Raw genomic sequence first — 23,601 nt, forward strand, 5'->3', positions numbered from 1 at the left:
CAAGTCACTACAGACTGCTAAACTACCCAAAGATTGGAAAATAGCCAAATTCATGCCAGTTCACAAAAAAGATGATCACAGCCAGGTCTCCAATTACCGCCCCATATCTTTAACATCTGTTTGCTGCAAAACCCTAGAGCACATAATCTATTCTGGACTTGCAAAACACCTTCAAGACAAGTTTTTTCCACATCTGCGCAGCATGGTTTTCGATCAGGGCTGTCATGTGCAACGCAGCTGAGTTTATTCATGATGCATCTGGTATTAACAACTGTTTTCAGGTAGACGCCATATTTCTTGATTTTAAAAAGGCCTTTGATGTTGTGCCGCACCACCTTCTTCTGCAAAAAATATCTTGCCGCCTTCCTGACTACCTGTTCGGTTGGCCGCAGGATTTTAAGCGCACGCCAGCAGCAGGTTGTAATCAATGGTGCGTCAGTTTTATCTGGAGTGCCACAAGGTTCTGTGCTCGGGCCATTACTGTTCCTCATATTCATCAATGATATACCTATCGGCTTCAGATCCACTGTCAGACTGTACGCTGATGATTGCGTTTTGTATTCCCCTGTCACGTGCCTTGATGAATTGTACGTATTACAGGCTGACCTTGACAAAGTCTGTGACTGGTGCTTGAAGTGGGGCATGACATTGAATGTATGAAGTGTTTCCATGTGCAGTTTACAAACAAACAAAAAAGAAAATTCTTGGATCGTACCTTCTAAACCACGATACTATTCAAACTATTGATAAGGTTAAATATCTTGGTGTTACACTCACAGCATCCCTAGACTGGACAGCCCACGTCGACATGCATAACGGCCAAAGCTTCTGGTCTTTTGTATTTTTTCCAGCGGAATTTTAAAAGCTCTCCCCAGGTACTAAAATAAACATTATATTTAACAAATGTCAGGCCTGTATTAGAATATGCTTGTGTTGCATGGGACCCTTTCACGGGTGCCCTCATTGACGTTAGAAAGATACAGAAACGCGCTGCAAGGTTTGTGACTGGCAATTATAATTTTCGTATCAAGAGCTCTGAACTTCGCGACCGTATTGAGTGGAAGACTTTAGCAACTCGAACAAAAATCTGCAGGCTGAAGTTCTTGTACAGCATTTACAATGATTGTACCGGTATTATACCGGTATTAATAAAAACACTTATCTAAATCAGCCATATCACATTTCGGAGAGACTAGACGACACAAAAAAGATTAAGAGTTCTCAATTACGCATTAATGTATTTAAGTATTCGTTTTTTCCTAACACAATTCTGGACCGGAATAAGCTTCCGAATGATGTAGTTTGTGCACCTGACTTCCAAAGTGCTGTTGAAATGCTGTTGCGATATATTTCTTCCAGATCTCGTGCGTTTGCCAGCGCTGTACGTGTTAATATATTTTATGTTATGTTATCCCTTATAGTACTTGTGAATTCATTTAGTGTTCTATCAGCGTGTTGTGTTACCTTGCTAACAAGTTTGTGTTATTGTATCTATAGTTGTATCCTCCCTACAATAATGCCTCATGGGCGCTGTAGGTACTTACAATAAATAAATTGGAACATGTACCAAATTCCTGTATATCCAATAAAGGCAACACTAACCGATCTCTTGCAAATACAGGAGAGCGAGACAACTTCGTAAAGATACATGCTCCAACCGGCATGCAGTTTTATACTGGCGACTTCCAGGTAATGAATGTTCACTACTGCTACGAAGTCGACGTGGTCATGGACAATGATATATAACGACAGCGAGATTCCACTCAACTACGCACTCTATCAGAGACGAGCTTTTCTCGTCCCATGTCTTGCGGTGCATGCGCTGTGCTTCAGCCCGCTTATAGTTCCGGATGATCCAAGGCATGTGACCCGTCTAACTTGGATCATACCGCGTGCATGTTCCATCGACAAGGGCGGGCTGACACACATTGCAGAACTAGCGTTATGGTCTCCTGGAAAAACTTTTTCCAGGGACCATACTAGCGTCGCAGAGTCAGCAGGCTTGTCCGAACGCACTGGGTAGTTTCGGTTTCGCCTACTTCTAAGCTGGCCCACATCATCATCAGCAAAAAAGACATTTCAATCCAATCCAATTTCTTGTTGTGGACAGATTTGGTGGAGTGCCATGGAGGAAGAAAATGAGTGTCACGGCGTCCGGTTGCAAATTGGAGTAGTATTTACGAAAGGCACTATTGTTTTTTTTTTATCGATTTGTTTAACTGCGCGATGACGGTTCGTGATTATCTTCCTCGCTGAATGGTGTGGTTAGGTGGTTAGATTGGTTCGGAGGTTCAGATGTCTGCATCTGCTTAGCGGTGTAGTGTAGCTCTGTCAAGGAGGGATGGATGGATGAATGGAATCAACTTTATTATTCGAGATGGTGCGGTTAGGTGGTTAGATTGGTTCGGTGTTTCAGATGTCTGCATCTGCTTAGCGGTGTAGCGCTGTCAAGGAGGGATGGATGGATGGATGGAATCAACTTTATTAGAGATAGGTATCCCAAATATCTGTAAACGGCGCGAGAGAAGGCATCACCAAGCTTTGCTAACAAGCCTAACCTGCTGCCACAGCTGCTTAGTGCCAGGTTCTGGGCGTAATAATTTGTTTCGCTTCGAATGCAGAACAACGATAACGTGCCTCAATAGTAGACTGGAAAGAAATCGAACAGAACGGGGCACGGAAATATAAACAATAACGAACGGCGTGCGCCATGCGGCAAACAGGAATCCGTTCTACGCATTGTTCATTTATTGCATTTATGCGCTCCATCTTGTGTATCTTTTTTTCTTCTTAGTCCCTTGGCCTTTGCGCGGTTGCGCTCAAGTAGTAAACATTTTCTCGGTTATCTTCGGGTCTGCAAGGAGTCGCAATCCTGTTCTACTGATGCGGTCTGTCATGCTTTGTCTGGGCCTTCTCATCTTCGCCCCGTCTTCTGCTGCTCCTGTACTGATATGTTTGCTAAGTTTTTCCAGGGACCATAGTTTTGCGAATGGCAGCGTCTAGAATACTGCCGACACTGCCCGTCGGCTAAGTTGCGTCCTACAATGCACCAAGCAAACCTTCCAGTGCCGTCTGATGCTTGCTTCACAGCAGTAGTTCCTTTGTTGTTCCAATGATTGGGTGTGTTGAGCCATCAGTATAATCGCTTGCTGTCGCGGTGCGCAATACTTGTAAGAAGAACGGCTTTTTAAACATATATTTGTAATGTATTCAAACAGTGACTAAATCAATGAGTGACTCCGAGGGAGTGGGGAAATCTGGTCGGCCCTCACCCCTTGCTAACCCTCTGAAAGTGATGGACCAGCATCATGATGACTGCACTTCCTGCACATTATTGATTTGTCATTCACTGCCATATCTGAAGCATAATTGTTTGCATACTTTGTAAACATTACCATTCTTACTGCTTTGACAGAGGGTCCTCACTTAACAAAGCAAGGTGCTGAAATCTGTTTGTTTCACCTTCTTTCTTGCTAAAGTGCAGGCAATTGTTATTGTTTCATGAATGACTTAATGTTCATTTGCAGCCCTCTCAAAGGTCATTACACCAGTGCATTGGTATCAGAGCATTAGTAAGACCTGTATGTGCAATTCATTTCATTTAAAAGCTCTGCCTATGCAAAATAATTTTTTTTTTCCTGCATACATAGTCAAAGAATGCAACTAAGCCCCCCTTCGAATTTTTATGCTGCGTTCAAATGGCTGTAGCAGCTTTGCTGTCCTGCCGAGTGCCATAGCAGTGCGTGCATATCATTTCTTATTTTTTAGCTCCATGATACTAGGTGTAGCAATGCTGGATTGGGCATAGCAGTTCTAGAGTGCACAATTGCATGATACATTTTTTAAAATTGTGGCGACTTTACTTTTAGCTTGGGCATTTATCGCCTAATTCTACAACATTGAAGTTTGCAGTTCTGTGGTAACGTTTGTGATAAGAAGAATCCAGTTTAGCTGTTCATTAGCAAATCACTTGCATTTAAATAGTGCTTACCTGAAGAAGATAACTGCCAACGCCTTCACAAAGTGTTTTGTCATTCTTGAAGCTTGGAACAAACTAGATGAAGCATATTGTATGAATTAATCAAAATGGTTTGGCACTGTGGCCTTTGGCCAAGGGTCTAGGTAAAAAGCTGAAGACCATATCCCATCATGGAGGCTAGCATGTTGAGTAACTTGCATACGAAAGCTGTTGCTGAAACCACAGCAGATGTTTTCCGATTTGTGTGCATCGAATATTTCTAGATACAATCATACACTCTCTGTCACGCTTAGCATGCAATGTTGCAGAAGCTGCACAAGTAGTACGCCAACAAAGGCAGGTCACTCTGCCATGTTCCTGTGAAAAACTCTCGGTGAGGGTTTTGATGATGACATGGAGTGATGTAACATAGCATGTTAATTATTGCAAATTATGGACAAGGCATAACAAAGATCTGCACAGCTTCTCATTTGTAATTAACATATATGCTCAATAATTTTTGCCATGCTGCTTTGTGAACTCTTTCCCTGTCATGAGAAAACTAGCAATTTAAAGGTGGTGTAGGTAAAGATATTCTGCACCCATTAATTCAAATGCTTCTTTTTATTGCTCTACATTTTATTGCTCCACATTATAATATTGCTATAGCAATTTCTTCCCAAAGTACAAAGAAAAATAGTATGTACTGCTCATAAAGAAAGAAAATAAGTGCTTGCCAAAATTTTAGACTGGCACAAGCATTCACAAGGGTATCAAATTTATTCTGTCAGGAAACAGGAGAATAAAAACCTATAGTATATATGTTACGTAAAGTGATGTCACAGACAAGTATTCAGAATTACAAAAATATTCACGTTAAACTTTCTGGTTAGCAAAAAACTATAAATATCAATTGCTGACACTTGGTGCCTAGAGCTTATGTGCAGTGTAATACCAAGGAGGACACTGTGCTAGCTAGTAAAAAAAACTGTGCGCTCTGCACTGTTTGCTTGAGATCATTCAGAAGACGCATGATGCCTTTGGGAAGGCTTGGAAAGCGAAAGTTACATAAGAGCGTCTGCCATTATTCCATGCAGGGCGGAGGACTCATCTCTGTTGATGTGAAAACGAGACCAAGGACCTGCGAACTTGTGTCAACACAACGAAATCGTGAGAATGCCATTGTTGCTGAGCAGGATCAGTGTGAGACAAGGACATCATTTTGGTCGCCAGCTTGCCACTATTGCTGCATGTTAATAGATATTGTGTGAAGACTAAGAATACCTATGATGTATCTGACAAAAAAAAGATTCAGAACTGAAGCGCAGTCTTTTCTTAACGAAATGATTCACATTTTTTTGCTCAGAAGTGGCCTATATTGCTCAGAATGGAGAAATAAGCGGACAAATGTAGGTAAAATTAAACAGCTTGTTAGAATGCTTGTTAGGGTTTTTCTTTTTTACTTGCTGTTATTGACATGATTAGTATACTGTAACAGTACCCATAAAATAGTTAATAATCATCATCCATAGTTACAGTACATGTTGACAACAAAAAATAAAATAAAATATTATTTGAATTCCTCGGTCTCGCTGATAGCAGACTTCTTTCAGTTAAGAATGAGCCAGGTCACACTGTTCTTCAAGCAGAACAATTTAAATAGGAGCTGTAAACGTAAAGGTAAAGTGACCCGGGTGACAACTCGGTCCAAGTCTTGTTCTTGCAAAAAAGAAAGAAAGGCTTGGTTTCTTCCGATTTCTAGCCTCAAGGAGGTGCCTTTTTTGCTGAGAAGACTGTGTAAATATAACATGTCTCTTTCTCTGCCGATCGATTGGCATCTGTGGTGTCGTGACCAAAACACACACTCACCACCATTGTGTAATAAACAGCTGTGTAGCCTTGCATAAGGTATCTGCCTCAGTAAATACTATCGTATGCGCGGGCATCTCGACTCGATGGACCCGACGGACTGAAAACTTACACCGCTGTTTTGAGGTATCACCCTCCTCCATGGCATCAGCAGTTGCAGAGTCCAGCAATGCAACGTGTGTGAAGATAAAGACCAGGTGCGGAAGACTGGAGACACGGGAGTGGATGAACGGTGTGGCGTCAAAACTCACTGTGGCTCTTACCAAGCAGCAAAGACAGCAATCGGGTGTGAGTACTGGTTTGACATTTCATGTGGTAGCGGCCTGCTGGCAGAGGCCCGCTGCAGACTACTTTGCAAGCACATATGGCACGAAAACTTGCATCCGGTTTGAGCACCACTTGCGACATCTGTGGAGTGGAGGAGAAGACGATAGATCACATGGTCCTGCAGTGCGCCGGAGTAACTCCCATCTTCTAGGCATCAACTCTCCCAGCTGCCCTGGGTTTCGGTGAAGGATATTTTTGCAGGTCCTGTGCACGCATTCATGCGACACAAAAGTGACATCGGGCGTACGTCATTCCTGCATGTCCTGCCACTGTGCTTTTTTTTTTTTCCATTATACTGAGGGAGTTAGAGGGTTGCTGCAAGATGTCTCTCAGTGTGCTGGAAAGATTAAACGAGTGTGTTCAAATGAGTGACAGCTTCGAGCTAGAGGAGGGAGAACGTCTAGCTGTCCTGTGAGCAAAGCACACTGCAGTTTGCATGGTTTCTTTTTTTTTTTTTTTTCCCTCTAGCAGTAAAAAAGAAAGAATGAAAGGGGCGGCAGGCAGGCTGACCAACGCAGACAGCGCGTTTTGAAATGAGTGACGGCTCGGAGCTACCTTTGGCAAAACACAGAGCAGTATGCACACTTGCTTCCTGTTTCTTTTTTTCTTAGTAGTGAAGTATGTGCTGCTTTAGCCTGAGCGGCAGCGGGAAGAGCTCTGAAGATTTGACTGCTTCTGTCTTTGCGCACTAGGCTCAGTTCGCTGCTTTTACACTTTAATTTATGCCTTTTACATGAAATACCTATAGCTGTAACTATCAACTATTTATTGTAGCAACTTAAAAATTGATGGGCATCCAAATGACATAGTATACTTTCTCGCACTTTTTCTTAAGACATTGGCTAGGTTTTAACCATCTGTCATGTTTATTGGTGCTGTGAGACACCAAAATTCTATCGTAAGTTTCTTGCTTGTGTGTATTTCTATAGGCTGTGCTCCCATTTTGTACCCCTCTACGTTTCACGGGGTTTTTAAAAATGTTCACCTCTGTAATGAGGTTTCAGAGTTTTAAAATATGTTTACGATGTGCATAGTTGGTGTGCACCGAATGACATCATAGGTGTGCTGCAAAATCGGAAAACTGCTTTGAAATCTTTGGGTTCCGTTTGTTTCTATAGGTGCTAAGCCTTATTTTCACCCCCAGTCGGCCCACCCTGGTGACAGAAGCGCCACCGCGTCATGCTTACGGCACAGATCGGTGTTGGTCTGTATTAGTAATTACTCAAATCGATTTTTACATTATATTCCTTTTCATTGCTTAAACTGTACTAATGGTTCATTTGTACATTTATTCTTCACTTTTTGTTTTGGGAATTGTTTTGTAACAAGAGCTAGTGTTCTTTTTACCCATTTTGTTCTCGTAGCTGGTAGGCTGGATTGGTATTGTGTACACTATTAATTTGGTCCTTTTTTTCTTATGTCTGCTAATGTAATTACTCAGTGCTTTGTATGCCCCTCCTGCCTGGGCCGCAACAAAGCCTGCAGTATTGTATAAATAAATAATAATAAATTGTAAAGAAGACAAAGAACAGAAAACGCTGTGGCATCGCCATCACCATCGCTTGTCTCCGGCGCCCATCTCGCTCGCGCTGAAGCTGTGCCCTGCGGCTGGTAATTCGATCCCTTGTGCCCAAAAGTACTGCCAGTGAAATGTGGATTTAATGGTTGGTTGGAACGTCTAGCGCTGGCAGTACTTTGGGCACTAGGGATCGAATTACCAGCCGCAGGGCACAGCTTCAGCGTGAGCGAGATGGGCGCCGGAGACAAGCGATGGTGATGGCGATGCCGCAGCGTTTTCTGTTCTTTGTCTTCTTTACATTTCCCCCGCGTGAAGAAGTCGCCATCCTGGCGACTCAGGGAGAAGAGACGACCAGAGGGTTGTAATATGGCTTGAGGCGGCTAACGTGGACAACCTCGCGGCCGCGACGGCGGTGGTCGGAAGAAGGGGTGACTGGCTCGATGACGTAGTTCACAGGGGATGTGCGTTCCAAGACGCGATAAGGTCCGTGGTATTTGGTGTCTAGTTTGTTGGTGGCAGGAACGCATAGCCAAACGAAGCTGTCGGCCAGGAACGTGGGAGCAGGGGTATCGGTATCATGCTGATCTTTGCGATAGCCTTGAGTGTTGGAGGTAAACGTGCGAGCTAGCTGCCGGCATTCCTCGGCCTTCTGTGCAATATCTGACAAGGCACTGTACTCAGAGGCATCTGGATGGTATGGCAAAATTGTGTCCAGAGTACAAGATGGTTCACGGCCATATAAGAGAAAGAAGGGCGAAAACCCAGTTGTTGCTTGGGTGGCTGTGTTGTACGCGAACGTTACGAATGGCAGTACCTGGTCCCAGTTGGAGCTTCCCGATTCAGATGTAACATACATTGCGAGCATGTCCCCAAGCGTACGGTTGAAGCGCTCCGTGAGGCCGTTTGTTTGTGGGTGGTACGCGGTTGTAGCCCGATGTATCGATTTGCAAGACGACAGGAGCTCTTGAACTACTTCGGAAAGAAAGACACGACCTCTGTCACTCAGTAGCTCGCGAGGGGCGCCGTGTCGAAGAATGAAGTGGTTTAGAAGAAAATGGGCTACCTCTCGGGCTGTCGCCGCGGAAAGTGCAGCAGTCTCGGCGTAACGGGTCAGGTGATCGACTGCGACGATGACCCATCGATTACCAGCGGCCGTGCATGGTAGCGGACCATAAAGGTCGATTCCCACGCGATCAAACGGGCGAGCTGGACAAGGTAAAGGCTGGAGAGGGCCAGCGGGGTGGCGAGGAATCTTGCGTTGTTGACAGGCGGTACAAGAGCGAATGTAGCGCCGTACGAAATTGTACATTCCCCGCCAGTAGAACCTCTGACGAATTCGATCATAGGTTTTGAGGACGCCGGCATGAGCGCTTTGAGGGTCAATGTGATGGTGGGCACAAACCTCGGAGCGGAGGTGGCGCGGAATGACAAGAAGCCACGTTCTGCCGTCTGAGTTGTAGTTCCTGCGGTAGAGAAGGCCGTCTCGAATGGCGAAATGGGAGGCCTGTCGGCGGAGTGCCCGAGGATGCGTAGCCGCGGAAGTAGTGCCAAGGATATCCAGCAGGTTAGAAACCCAAGGATCTTGTCGTTGCTCGAAAGGCATATCCTCAATGGTGAGTGCTGACAAGAATGCTTGAGGAGGGGACGATGAGTTAGGCGAGCGCACCGGTGACCGAGAAAGAGCGTCGGCGTCAGAGTGCTTGCGGCCAGAGCGGTACACTACACGGATGTCGTATTCCTGAAGCCTGAGAGCCCAGTGCCCGAGACGGCCAGACGGATCCTTGAGAGACGCGAGCCAGCAGAGAGCGTGATGATCTGTAACTACCTCGAAGGAGTGGCCGTATAAGTAAGGGCGGAACTTCGTTACAGCCCACACGATTGCTAAGCACTCCTTTTCGGTAACGGAGTAGTTGGACTCGGCTTTGGTGAGAGCACGGCTTGCGTAGGCGACAACGTATTCGGAGAAGCCAGGCTTGCGCTGGGCGAGGACGGCGCCGAGGCCGACACCACTGGCATCGGTGTGAAGTTCTGTAGGTGCAGTAGGGTCGTAATGGCGAAGGATTGGGGGTGACGTCAGAACATTGCGCAGTGTCGCGAATGCATCATCGCAGGCTGGCGACCAAGAGGAGAGGTTAGGGGTGCCTTTCAAGAGCTGTGTAAGGGGGGCTATGATGGTTGCGAAATTCCGAACAAAACGACGAAAGTACGAGCAGAGGCCCACGAAGCTTCGCAGTTGCTTCAAAGTGGTCGGTTTCGGAAAGTCAGCGACGGCGCGCAGCTTCTCAGGATCAGGCAGAACTCCATCTTTACACACAACATGTCCGAGTATTGTGAGCTGGCGGGCACCAAAGCGGCACTTTTTGAGGTTGAGTTGAAGACCGGCGCGGGTTAGGCAGATGAAGACCTGGCGAAGTCGAGTCAGGTGGGTCGGGAAGTCGGTTGAAAAGACGACGATATCATCGAGGTAGCATAAACAGATGTTCCATTTCAGGCCGCGCAGTACAGTGTCCATCATTCTTTCAAATGTGGCTGGGGCGTTACAGAGTCCGAATGGCATAACATTAAATTCGTATAGTCCGTCTGGAGTAATAAAGGCGGTCTTAGGACGATCCGCCTCTGCCATGGGCACCTGCCAATACCCGGAGCGTAAATCGAGTGAGGAAAAGAATTCTGCGCCTTGCAAACAGTCTAGGGCATCGTCGATTCGTGGGAGGGGGTACACATCACGACGAGTGATTTTGTTGAGGCGGCAGTAATCAACACAAAATCGTATGGAGCCATCCTTCTTTTTAACTAGAACCACAGGAGACGACCATGGGCTACAGGATTCTCTAATTACTCCGCGTTGCAGCATGTCATCGACTTGTTGGGCAATAACACGGCGCTCAGTCGGGGACACCCGATACGGCCGCTGATGGAGAGGTGGGTGAGCGCCAGTGTCGATGAGGTGGGAAACGGTCGTCGTGCGGCCCAAGGAAGATTGCGGAATGTCGAAGGAGGCGCGGAATTGGTGTAGAAGGTCAAGAAGTTGCTCGCGGTGGCGCGGTTCTAGAGCGCTGTCCACGGAATGGTCAAAAAGGTCCCTCTGTAGCGGATCTGAAGCCACACGAGTTGGAGTCAAGGCGTCAACTTGGCAAACAGGGAATGACACATCATCAAAGGTGAACAGAAGGTCCACGGGCTCGATGCGGCCGAGGCACTCCCCTTCGATCAACATAGCGGGAGAGGGAAGAGGATTGGCTACCAGAAGTGTGCTAGCGCCGTTTTTCATGTCAAGGACGGCAAACGGCAGCGGTAAGTGGCGGCAGCGGCAGACAACGTTAGAGGGCACAAAGAGGACTGTCGCGGCGGTGGTAAAAGAGGCAGTGAGGGGAACCAGAACAGCGCTAACGGGTGGGATGGTTGTGTCATGTGCTACGAGGAGTTTGGTCGCAAAACGAGGACACGGCTCGTGGAGCAGGGCATCAGACGGTGCATCACTCGATTCAATAAGCTCTACTTGAGGACTGGCGCAGTCAATGATAGCATGATGCTGGGACAGGAAATCCCAGCCGAGAATGACGTCATGAGAACATGTGGGGAGAACGACGAATTCGATGATGTACAAGGCTGCAGCAATGACGACGCGAGCAGTGCAGATAGCTGTCGGCTGTATACTGTGAGCGGATGCGGTACGAAGCGATAGTCCCTCGAGAGGCGTAGTCACCTTTCGGATGGAGCGGCAGAGTTTTTGGCTGATAACTGATATAGCGGCACCGGTGTCGACGAGCGCAAGAGTATGAACACCTTCAACGATGACAGGAATAACATTCGCGGGATTAAGACGAGGACTTTGAAATTCGGTCGGATACGCAGTTCGTGCCTCGCGAACTGCGGCGGTTAGTTTTTGGGTAGCGGGTCGTCGGCGCATTGGCGAAATGGAGCGGCGACGTGGTGATGGCGAACGACGAGGGCGGAAGTCCGGAGGTTCAGGGGGTGCTGTTGGAGGACCCGATGGGACTGGGAACTGGGGGGCCAAATAAGGTGGCGCAGGCCGTGCATCAAAGGCCATATTTATTCGGCGCCGGCAGTAGCGTGTAGTGTGTCCGGGGATGCCGCAGTGGTAGCAAATAGGCCTGTTGTCCGCAGTGCGCCATGGAGATGGTGTCTGACGCAAGGGGGGAGCAAAGGCTGTTGGTGCGGACCGCATGGGGGGCGAAGCATAGGCATATGCTGGCTCAGGTGGTGGACTTGAAGTGACTTCGGCATACGTGCGACGCAATACTTGAGGAGGAGCCGGCGCGAATGCTGGAGCGTAGCTCAGTGGCGCAACGCCGGATGATGAAACTGTGGGCGTGAGTAACGGCATTGAGGGTGCGACCGGAGCTGATTGAGGAACAGGATTAGGGAGGATTTCAGAGACATGCTGCTGGATTGCATGGCGAAGCTCCGGAACAAGGCCAGTTGTTGACGACTCCTTAACATATGGCTGTAGGGACAGTTGGCGCGCGACCTCCTGACGTATAAAAGCCTTGATGTCTTCAGAGAGGCTAGATGACTCCCTCTCCGCGGCTAATCCAGCGAGTGATGCATCAGGCTGGCGAATCAAAGCACGCTCCTTGCGGAGTTCGTCGTAGCTTTGACAGAGGTCGTATATTTCCTTGACCGTATTGGGACCTTTGGCGATAAGCATGTTGAAAGCGCCGGCATCAATTCCTGTGAGGACATGACGTATCTTAACGGCCTCGGTCATGGTCGGGTCAACGCGGCGACACAAATCAACAATGTCCTCAATATAACTGGTGAACGTTTCACCGGGCAGCTGTAGTCGCGATCGAAGACGCTGTTCCGCGCGGAATTTTCGGACGGCGGGGCGGCCAAAGACATCAGAAAATTTAGTCTTGAAATTTGCCCAGGTGAAAAAGTCCAACTCGTGGTTTCGAAACCACAGATTAGCGACGTCGCTCAAGTAAAAGATGACATTGTTGAGCTTACGGTTGTCGTCCCAGTTATTGTGACGGCTGACCCGTTCGTAAGTGGTCAGCCAATCGTCGACGTCGTCATCGCTGCTTCCGCTGAAGGTAGTCGGGTCCCGTTGACGGAGCGCACCTGTGCAGGTGACGGGCGGAGGCAGGTGCAATGAAGTCGGCTCCGTCATTGGGGTAGTCAATGTTCTGCTGCGAAGTTCCAGGGCGAGATGGGTACAGGGAACTTCAGATTGACCTCCACCAAGTGAAATGTGGATTTAATGGTTGGTTGGAACGTCTAGCAGCGTTTTCTGTTCTTTGTCTTCTTTACAAAATAAATAATATTGAGTGAATAAACCAGTGAATAATTACTTATCCTTTTTCTTTTTTTTTTTTTTTTTTTTTTTTTTTCAGGTTCAGCGTCGCCTTCCCACATTTTCTTTTTAAGGAGGCGTTACTGCTCACCTTCCCTCACAACTGAAGTGCAGCTAATTGAAGAGTTTCTCCGCATCACCTGTCATGTGCATTGCATATATTCACACACTGTGTCAGCATTTTTGTGCCTGTATTCCTTTGCATTTTACGATATGCATGGACAGGCTTTTGCACATATTATCTATATCTTGGATATGTCCATGCAACCTTTCCAGTCGTAAATATGTTTCTGCCATTTCGTTGTCATTCTTCAGGACATTCTGGCGCTACGTTTTTGGGTTCAGTACCTCAATGCATTGCCGCTGCTGTGTTTGGATGTGCGATAAGGGGAAAGGCTTTGCAATGACATCTTCATCTAAGTGACAATTTTTATTTGGGCACTCAGCATTGAGCTTTATTTTAATGAATAACCTGTGGTTTCATTTCCTCCAATATCAAAGGTGTGCTTTCTGTATATATTTCATATTTGTAGGTGGCCTGCTTCCAACATCATCTGTGATATATGAAAGTCTTGCTCATGGCAGTTGATGGCTGAGAAGTTCTCGGAAGATGAGCTGCTGTTCAGAGGGGCATCTAGGTCTACTTAGTATTCAATCCTACCAAAAAGAAAGGGGGGGGAAGGGGGTCACACAGAATACAAATGGATGTTGTGTATATTTTATGAAAGCACTCATGGTGCAAGATAGTTCAAATTCAAATTCAATTTATTTCTGTTAAAACAATGGAGGGGGCTGTCTGGCTGTCTTGTGCTGAAGTTCCTGTATGACATCTGTCTGTCTTGTGCCCACTACTGATTTAACTGTACACCGTTATATATATGTGTATAATGTTTTCTTAATGACTGCTGTGTTGCATTATAGGATTTATTGATCAGCTGTCTAGTGCAGTCTAAACAAATCCTGAGTACAGAATGTGTAAATTTTGAGCAACTGCTGTCACCCGTTCAAGCGTGTGCGTGCCCCCCCCCCCCCCCCCTTTTTATTCACACTTCTCAGTCTGATTGCCCCGATCAAAGATAAATTTTACATCCATGTGCACTGCATTGAATTTTTGTCACCATCTTAAATTTCAGTCCATCTCCAGGAAAGCACCCCCCTCCACTTTTCCAGTAATTTTAGTGTATGAAGGAGGGGGGGGCACTTGCTCGCAATTTTTCGGTAGTCTTGTGCTGGTTGTAATCTGATGGTGCTGACACAAACCTCACTACAGGCCAATTACGCAGGCCTGTCTTGAAAGCCATGCCTGCTTTTCCTTGTTTTTCGTAGTCCTCGGGTCATAATGTGTCCGCTTGTAGTTGGTGGATTTTACAATTGTACACGTGCTGAAATTAAGCAGTTGCAAGCAAGGGCGTTTGAACATGGCATCAGCATCCACTCTTAATGACAGCTGTACCTCTTTCACATGCTTCAAGCTCCCTTCCTTCTAGGTGTACAGGGGCACTTTTGTTTTACTGTGCATTTGAGGATTGCTTACCTTGTGTGAATTGTCAGAAAGAGAATGAATTGAGTATGGCCCCTGGTTATGAGCAATGTTGTTTTACTTTTAGTAAAGTTGCAGCTGGTGTCAATTTGTAGAAACTATGTTTAGATAACCACTTTTGCCATGCTGCAACTGTCAATCAGGTCTCTATAGAATATAGACTGGTTCCCGAACTACCTTGGGGTTATTTCACCTGTAAAAGTAATGCACTTTGTTGAGCTCCATGGCTACTATAATTTTTTGAGTTGAAGATTATGGTTGAAGGAATTTAGTGTTATGCAATTTTGTTTTTGAACGGCAGTGCAGTTAAGTAGTGTTTCTAAATAGATTTTCCTCAGTTATAATGTCCACTCTAGTTTTTTTTTCTTACTGGCTCTTCGTTTTTAAGTCGTAAGCTTTAGAATGCTTGTTGGCTCTAAGTCGGAGCAGTCATTACTCTACGATTGAAGACTCGAATTTTGTTCTTCTGAATTTCAGACCATATTTGCCAATAACAAACTTCCCTTGAGAATATCATCAGCATTCATTAACCCTTCCTGTGAGATGGCCTAGCTGTAAATTGTCATAGTTTTATTAACCTATGCTCTCTCCGGTTGTGCAGGTTCTCCAAAAAATGAGAGCCTGGGCAGCTCACTTTCTCAAGAGAAACCAGTCAGAGGAAAAAGGCAGTACTTGTGCTCTGAGTGCGGGTATGTCACAGACTTCCACGCCACCTTCAAGCAACACCAGGTGACACACTACGGAGAGAGCAACTTTCGGTGCAGCCAGTGCAGCATGGTCTTCACAAGGAAGGAGAGTCTGAAATGTCACCTTCGGACTCACACAGGCGAGAGACCATACGAGTGCTCCCACTGCAGCGACAAGTTTACTTTTAGGAGTAACTTAGCACAGCACCTTCGGACACACACAGGCGAGAAGCCATACCAGTGCTCCCACTGCAACAAGAAGTTTACTCATTGGAGTAACTTAGCAGACCACCTTCGCATTCACACTGGCGAGAAGCCTTACGAATGCACACATTGTGGCAAGAAGTTTTCTTCAAGAAGTTACTTAGCAGTGCACCGTCGCATCCACACTGGCAACAGGCCCCACAGTTGCAGTCTTTGTCCAATGGTGTTTTTAACCAGTTCACACCTGAAGAGACATGTGCAAATCCACAAGAATGACAGATCATTTGTATGTCTCATTTGCTCAAAGGCATTTACTTCCACTGATAGCCTGATGACCCATGAACGAAAAGTTCACCGGAAGTATCGCCGGAAGTTACCGCCTGTTCCATGAAATCTTGGCGTGTTATGGCAGCATTTTGGGGAGTGTACAGATGACTCCGAATTTTTGAGTTTCGAGTTTGTTTGAGTTTGGAGAAATGTGACATCTAATCTGCCAAAGAGACATCTTTAAACCCATGTTCGTGTTTTGTGCACTTTATCTACCACCTTATCATCACTACATAATTTCTATGTGCTCCAGTCTAACTGCTCTCCATCTGTCTATCAATATCAAAAAGCGAATATGGTATTCGAATGTTATAAAGTTAGCATAGGTTATGTTATAAGTTGGCACAGCATACATCCGCTTTTTAAACTCTTAACTCAGTTTCCTTTGTTAAAATCAAAGTTCATAACATTGACAGGACCTTAATTCTACTGCCATGAAAAGCTGGGCAAGTTTGCATTCATAGTTAAACAGGTGTATTCAACTTGTTTATAACATAGGAGGAAGGCAGTAACGCGGTAACTCTTGATTGGTTTTCATTTTTTGCTGTTGCTTGAGCTTTTTAGTTATGTGTAAAGGTTTCTTGGCTCTTGGACCTACTGGTTTCGTATCAGGTGAGTTCTCAGTGAGAAACCTCTATATCTTTCTGCCATGCACCAGTTCAAAAAAGAAAGTCCTTCCAAATAGACACCAAACTCTAGCCAAACCTTTTGTTTTTGGTTTCCAATTTGCAGACAGCACATTTTGCAGATGTCTAAAATAGTCTCATTGCCTTTTAGACCAGTCCGCTTTATTCACAGCAACTTGGGGAGCTCATAAATGGGAGACTGCCGTCTTAGAAATCGTGGCACAGCAACATGTCAGCTACTTTAAAATTAGATATTTCACTTTGTATGATTCTCAGTTCAATGGTAATCTTTTTGTTGAAAGGTTCGTTTCTTTAAATATATCTTCAATGTCATCATGAAAAGGACTGTGTTCTTATGTATTAAGCTCATGCATCGTTTGTAAAAAAGATTATCGGAGATAACGTTTTTAGCTCATGAACGAGCTCATGTAAGAGGTGTTTATGACATCCACATTATCAGTCTTTCTAAAGTTGATCCTTTGAAAAAGTGCTCGCTTTTTCCTCAATTGCCATCAGTAGGTTTTTTTGCCATGGCTGTGGGCGACGTGAATTTATAGTTTTCTGTTTGTGTTGGTACACTGAAAGGCAGTTGCTTATTCCTGTCCAGCTGATATGATGCAGTCCTTTTATCTTTAGACTATGCAGTGGAAACCTTGTCTGCTTGTCCTTTAACAATACAAAAGGTTGTGCTTTAATGCTTTTTTCTTTCATTTCATTTAGAGAGCTATATAAAACAATCACACCAGAGTGTAAATTTTCAACAAATCTAGCTGGCATATTTTCATATTATTGTCTCTTAAGAGAGTCCTTTTCCTACCACGAGATTTTGTACGTGTTAGTATTATCAATGTTCAAGTGAATATTCTCTGTTTTAATCGTGCCCGCTTTTGTAGGTTAAAAGCTGCATTACTTTGAACATTTCCATTAGGACTTCAGTATTGCCTGCAGCTAGAGGTGTCTCAAATATCCCAGATGATCTCTAGAAATATTTTTTGGGTATTAAAGGACTGTCACATATACTTCCATGTAGCTGAATTTGCATACTTGTGTCTCAGAAATCATTAGGTTGACAAAGTATTTCATCCACTTTTGCTTTCATTGCACATTCTTTGACGATCACGTTTATAAATGGTGACCTTCTTGCAAAGCAGTTTGAATAATCTTGTTGGCTTTATTTGGTCCATCTTCTAAGGAAAATTTAACGCTTTGGAGAGCGTGGTTTCTCTAGCAGTTGGTCAGCATCAGCTAGTGCTTGGTTATAAGCAACTGTTCTATTTAGTGGAGCACTTACAAATGTATAATAGTATGCTATTTTTTTTATGTGAAAACACTATCGTGATGTAGACTTTTATCTAAACTCTTCAGGGGGAACGGGGGGCTAAAATCATGATTTTCATCAAAAAAGCGTATTTTTTTTTAATGCATTATGTTTTGTATTGTGCATGTAATAAAGAAACGTCTCAAAAAGTTTGATTGTCATCTGCACATTAGAAATATCAGATTTGTTTTGCGAGATGGGGTGCACTCACCACTGAAATCATTTATGAAGGCTGATGTCAAGACGCAGCTGCACAGCGAGCAAGAAACTGGATGCAGAATGTACCTCCAAGTTCGAATGCTTGTTTTTCGTGCCATCTAGCTGAAAGGAACCTGATATCTAGAGTACGGTAGACAGTTAAAAAGCAAAAGCAGAAGTATGGGAAAATATGGGCTGTGACAACAGCGGATTGTCTGGTAAACCAAAGTAAAAGCTTGGATTGACGAAAATAAAGCATGTAACTTTCTAACGTTTTTTTTTTTTTTTTCGCACCTCTGAGAACGTGGCTAACTAAAGTGCTCGATAAGCTGGAGATAGAATATGGAGCCTGAACGAAGAGTCACGCCCAGCAAGCAACCAAAGGAAGCATTGTACAAGTGCAGACAAGGGCGCTGACAGCTGTAAAGCTGGAAAAAAAGAAAGCTAGAGGCAGCTCAAAGTAATCGCCACAAAGCAGCGTTTTGTTGAAGAGCATGGCCCGATGTATGCACCAGGCCTCTGATTTAACAGTTTAGGCCATATATTTGAATAGCATGTTGTGAAATCTTTCAAATTATATTTCTCAATTTGCACTTTTTTCAAGAGCACCACCATTAGGTAAACTAATATTTCCAAACTTACCAAAGGCTGCTTGCAAGTTGGTTTCTGGAGTACGATTTTGTTAGGAACAAGATAAGGTATCTTTTAGATCCCTAATTATTTTCTAAGATAAACAGTGAAATATGTTGCAAATAATGGCAAAAGAAAAATTGAAGTTTGTATTTAAAGTGCTCAGAATTTTACAAAATTGTCATAAAGCACGCGAAATTGGCCTTATCCTGCACATCGAACTATCAAGAACTTATCTATGCACAAGCAGTTAGTACATCTTCATTAGTTTGGAATTATAATTTTCTTAGGCAGAAGCACCTAATTACACATTACGGCAGCTACAACTTTTTCTGTTTGTGATAAGGTGATGAAACTTAGAATTTAATCTAATAAGGGGAGAATAAGTAGACCCTGAAACTTTTATCGTAATTGGTGCTAGAGTTCAGAAGTTGAGCCTTAGCCTCGCATCCCCTCATAAGCCACGGACATTGCTGAGCACAACTCTTCGGTTGCCGATGCTGGAGAAGTTTGAGCTCTCGTAACTTCATAAAGAACAAAATAATGCAATGTCTTTTCATATCCTTTCTTTCCCTTTGCTTGGAGAATTTTGAGCAAAATTAGGAATGTGGTATTAACATAAGTGAAGCAGACGACGTGATGTGGCACGCTCGCATACTAGCAAATGACTTGTTCCTAGCCACGCCCTTTGAACTCAACACGTTTCCACATTTCCGCGCAAGTTTTTCCTGGCAGTCGTTACCCGGCACCAGCAAGAGTGAGCGATTAGGGTGTCTCGATACCCGCATTGGTGCGCACATTGAGGCAACCTACGAGCGATGCATACGATACGGCATGCCCTCACGCTCCATTCCTGAAAGCAGTGCCTGTGCAGTTATAAATTTTGCACTCGTTTAATTTTGTTTATAGATTCCTTTCTGCTACAGCACATTCAAGGGAAGCAGCACACACTGCTTGCTCTAAGCTGCTTCAGCCGCTTCAGTCTCAGCCATTGTACACAATTGTTGAGTGTACACTCTAACCATTGGTACACCTTACCACCATTGACAGTGATGACAACCTAGAAGTTAACTGTGTGTGTTTTCAAGCAGCGACGTCGGACAGTGCCTGCTTTTGCCTTTGCGGGTTTATGGCAGTGTTGTGTATACTGGCAAAGAAAAACTATCGTGAGCGCACATGAACTGCAGTGGACGCCTGTCATCAAACTACAAGGAGTGCTCCTATGTGCACTCGTCAAGCCAAGCACCAGTGCCAAAGGCCAACGCTCAAGGCTGTAAAAACGGTTAGCTGTAAAAGAGCTATCGCAGTTATGACTGTTTTACAAAATCGTACTGTCAGTCGAGCTCAGTTCGAAGCATTATTCCCGAGACAAAAGTGAACTAATCATTTTGAACAATTTCAACAGCCTTGGCGCCCTAGCCAGATAAATCGGACTGCTTTTTAGTGCGCGGGCAAGGCAGAATCTTTTTCGCAAAAGCGCACAAAATATTGCGTCTTATGAGAACAGCGGAGGGAGCTGGGTTGATATTTGTGCGCAATAGCACATTCATATGCTAGCCCCTAGCTGATCGCAAGATGCATATTTGCATTATTGGGGACACATTATGGTGTATCAATTAGCATGTTCTTCGGGCTGTCTAAAGGTTTGAACCATCGGATGTTACAAACATCAGTATTTGAAATGATTACTTTCTATGGAACCGCTTACGTCTTCTCGCATGTCAGCATAACTTCCTGCTGTGCACTGCCAAGCCAGCGGATGTGTTGGTACGTGCCGTTGCCTCGAGAGTGGAGGCAAGGTAAAGGACTGCAGTGATCGTGCACCCCGATCATGAGCTGGCCGTTTACACATTACAAAATAAAAGGTTATTACCACCAATGTTTATTTCGGCTCATATTGCCTTTTTGATAGCTGTATTTGCGAAATTTAGCGAAAGCAAATATTTCTATTTTTAGGGAATATTAAGTAGAAATTTACTCTTCTTATTCTTTTTTTTCTTGCTGTTCAGAAAAACGGCTGATTATGAGCAACTTTAAGAATTTTATTACAGCATTAAACATCTTTTGTTTTTCCTTTGGTTTCATTCCTGAATTAAAGAATTGAACTCGTTACTAGGGTTTAAAACTTTAATTTAAATTTTAAATCCATGTGCACTGCATTGAATATTTTTGGTACAAAATTTTGTCACCATTTTACATTTCAGTCCATCTCCAGGAAAGCACCACCCTCCACCTTTCCAGTAATTTTAGTGTATGAAGGAGGGGGGGCACTTGCTCGCAATTTTTCGGTAGTCTTGTGCTGGTTGTAATCTGATGGTGCTGACACAAACCTCACTACAGGCCAATTACGCAGGCCTGTTTTGAAAGCCATATCTGCTTTTCCTTGTTTTTTGTAGGCCTCGGGTCATAATGTGTCCGCTTGTAGTTGGTGGATTTTACAGTTGTACACGTGCTGAAATTAAGCAGTTGCAAGCAAGGGCATTTGAACATGGCATCAGCATCCACTCTTAATAACATCTGTACCTCTTTCACATGCTTCACGCTCCCTTCCTTCTAGATGTACAGGGGCACTTCCGTTTTACTGTGCGTTTGAGGCTCGCTTACCTTAGTTGTATCGTCAGAAAGAAAATGAATTGAGTAATGGCCCTTTTCTGTGAGTAATGTTGCTTTACCTTTAGTAAAGTTGCAGCTGGTGGTAATTTGTAGAAACTATAGTTAGATAACCACTTTTGCCATGCTGCAACTGTCAATAAGGTCTCTATAGAATATAGACTGGTTCCCGGGCTACCATGGGGCTATTTCACCTATAAAAAGTAATGCACATTGGCGAGTTCCATGGCTATTATAATTTTTCGAGTTGAAGGTTATGGTTAAGGGAATTTAGTGTTATGCAATTTTATTTTTTAACTGCAGTGCAGTCAAGTAGTGTTTCTAAATAGATTTTCCTCAGTTATAATGTCCACTCTAGTTTTTTTTTCTTACTGGTTCTTAGTTTTTAAGTCGTAAGCTTTAGAATGCTTGTTGGCTCTAAGACGGAGCAGCCTTTACTTTACGACTGAAGACTCGAATTTTGTTTTTCTGAATTTCAGGCCATATTTGCCAATAAGAAACATCACCCAGCATTCATTAACCCTTCCTGTTAGATGGCCTACTTGTAAATTATGTAATAGGTATGTTAACCTGCACTTTCTCCTTTTGTGCAGGCTCTCCAAGAAATGATAGCCAGGGCAGCTCACTTCCTCAAAAGAAACCACTCAGAAGAAAAGGGCGGTACTTGTGCCCTGAGTGTGGGTATACCACAGACTTCCACACCAACATTAAGAATCACAAGCTGACACACTCCGGAGAGTGCAACTTTCGATGCAGCCAGTGCAGCATGGCCTTTGCAAGAAAGGAGACTCTGAAATCTCACTTTCGGACTCACACAGGCGAGAAACCATACCAATGCTCCCACTGCAGTAAGAAGTTTACTCATAGGAGTAACTTAGCAGACCACCTTCGGACTCACACAGGCGAGAAGCCTTACGAGTGCACACATTGTGGCAAAAAGTTTTCTTCAAGAAGTTACTTAGCAGTGCACCGTCGCATCCACACTGGCAACAGGCCCCACAGTTGCAGCCTTTGTCCAATGGTGTTTTTAACCAGTTCACACCTGAAGAGACATGTGCAAATCCACAAGAATGACAGATCATTTGTATGTCTCATTTGCTCACAGGCATTTACTTCGTATGATAGCCTGAAGAGCCATGAACGAAAAGTTCACCGGAAGTATCGCCGGAAGTTACCGCCTGTTCCATGAAATCTTGGCGTGTTATGGCAGCATTTTGGGGAGTGTGCAGATGACTCCGAATTTTTGAGTTTCGAGTTTGTTTGAGTTTGGAGAAATGTGACATGTATCTAATCTGCCAAAGAGACATCTTTAAACCCATGTTCATGTTTTGTGCACTTTATCTACCACGTTATCATCACTACATAATTTCTATGTACTCCAGTCTAACTGCTCTCCATCTGTCTATCAATATCAAAAAGCGAATATAGTATTCGAATGTTATAAAGTTAGCATAGGTTATGTTATAAGTTGGCACAGCATACATCCACTTTTTAAACTCTAACTCAGTTGCCTCTGTTAAAATCAAAGTTCATAACATTGACAGGACCTTAATTCTACTGCCATGAAAAGCTGGGCAAGTTTGCATTCATAGTTAAACAGGTGTATTCATCTTGTTTATAACATGGGAGGAAGGCACTAACGCGGTAACTCTTGATTGGTTTTCCTTTTTTGCTGTTGCTTGAGCTTTTTAGTGATGTGTAAAGGTTTCTTGGCTCTTGGACCCACTGGTTTCGTATCAGGTGAGTCCTCAGTGAGAAACCTCTATATCTTTCTGCCATGCACCAGTTGAAAACAGAAAGTCCTTCCAAATAGACACCAAACTCTAGCCAAACCTTGTTTTTGGTTTCCAATTTGCAGACAGCACATTTTGCAGATGTCTAAAATATAGTCTCATTGCCTTTTAGACGAGTCCACTTTATTCACAGCAACTTGGAGTGCTCATAAATGGGAGGCTGCCGTCCTAGAAATCGTGGCACAGCAACGTGTCAGCTACTTTAAAATTAGATATTTCACTTTGTATGGTTCTCAGTTCAATGGTAATCTTTTTGTTGAAAGGTTCATTTCTTTAAATATGTCTTCAATGTCATCATGAAAAGGACTGTGTTCTTATGTATTAAGCTCATGCCTTGTTTGTAAAAAAGAATATCGGAGATAATGTCTTCAGCTCATGAACGGTGGCTTAAGTACATTACTATGGAACTTAAGTGCTTATTTAGTCTTATGCTTTGGTTTTTGTGAGCAGATTTCTTTTTGCTGCACTGTTTCTTAGCCCTTTCTTCTGAAGTCTAAGAGGTGTTTGTGACATCTACATTATGAGTCTTTCTAAAGTTAATCCTTTGAAAAAGTGCTCGCTTTTTCCTCAATTGCCATCAGTAGGTTTTTTTGCCATGGCTGTGGGCGACGTGAATTTATAGTTTTCTGTTTGTGTTTGTGTTGGCACAATGAAAGGGAGTTGCTTATTCCTGTCT

The 23,601-nt window shown here is 44.1% G+C and overlaps 1 protein-coding gene across 1 annotated transcript; it reads left to right on the plus strand.

Annotated features, from left to right (window-relative positions):
• Window positions 1-5,119: 5,119 nt before the first annotated feature.
• Window positions 5,120-20,702, plus strand: LOC146176653 (uncharacterized). The gene is made up of 3 exons (XM_084582906.1): window positions 5,120-5,128; window positions 5,979-6,115; window positions 15,135-20,702. The coding sequence occupies exon 3, from the start codon at window positions 15,308-15,310 to the stop codon at window positions 15,812-15,814; it is 507 nt and encodes a 168-aa protein (XP_084439032.1). The 5' UTR covers window positions 5,120-5,128; window positions 5,979-6,115; window positions 15,135-15,307; the 3' UTR covers window positions 15,815-20,702.
• Window positions 20,703-23,601: the final 2,899 nt, after the last annotated feature.

Source organism: Amblyomma maculatum, chromosome 10, assembly GCF_055883805.1.
Source record: "Amblyomma maculatum isolate TAMU_Amacu chromosome 10, ASM5588380v1, whole genome shotgun sequence".
In the NCBI taxonomy this organism is placed as follows: Eukaryota; Metazoa; Arthropoda; class Arachnida; order Ixodida; family Ixodidae; genus Amblyomma; species Amblyomma maculatum.

Excerpts from the sequence above, each read along its gene's own strand:
- LOC146176653 (XM_084582906.1), top strand. The coding sequence starts at position 15,308 with ATGGTCTTCACAAGGAAGGAGAGTCTGAAATGTCACCTTCGGACTCAC.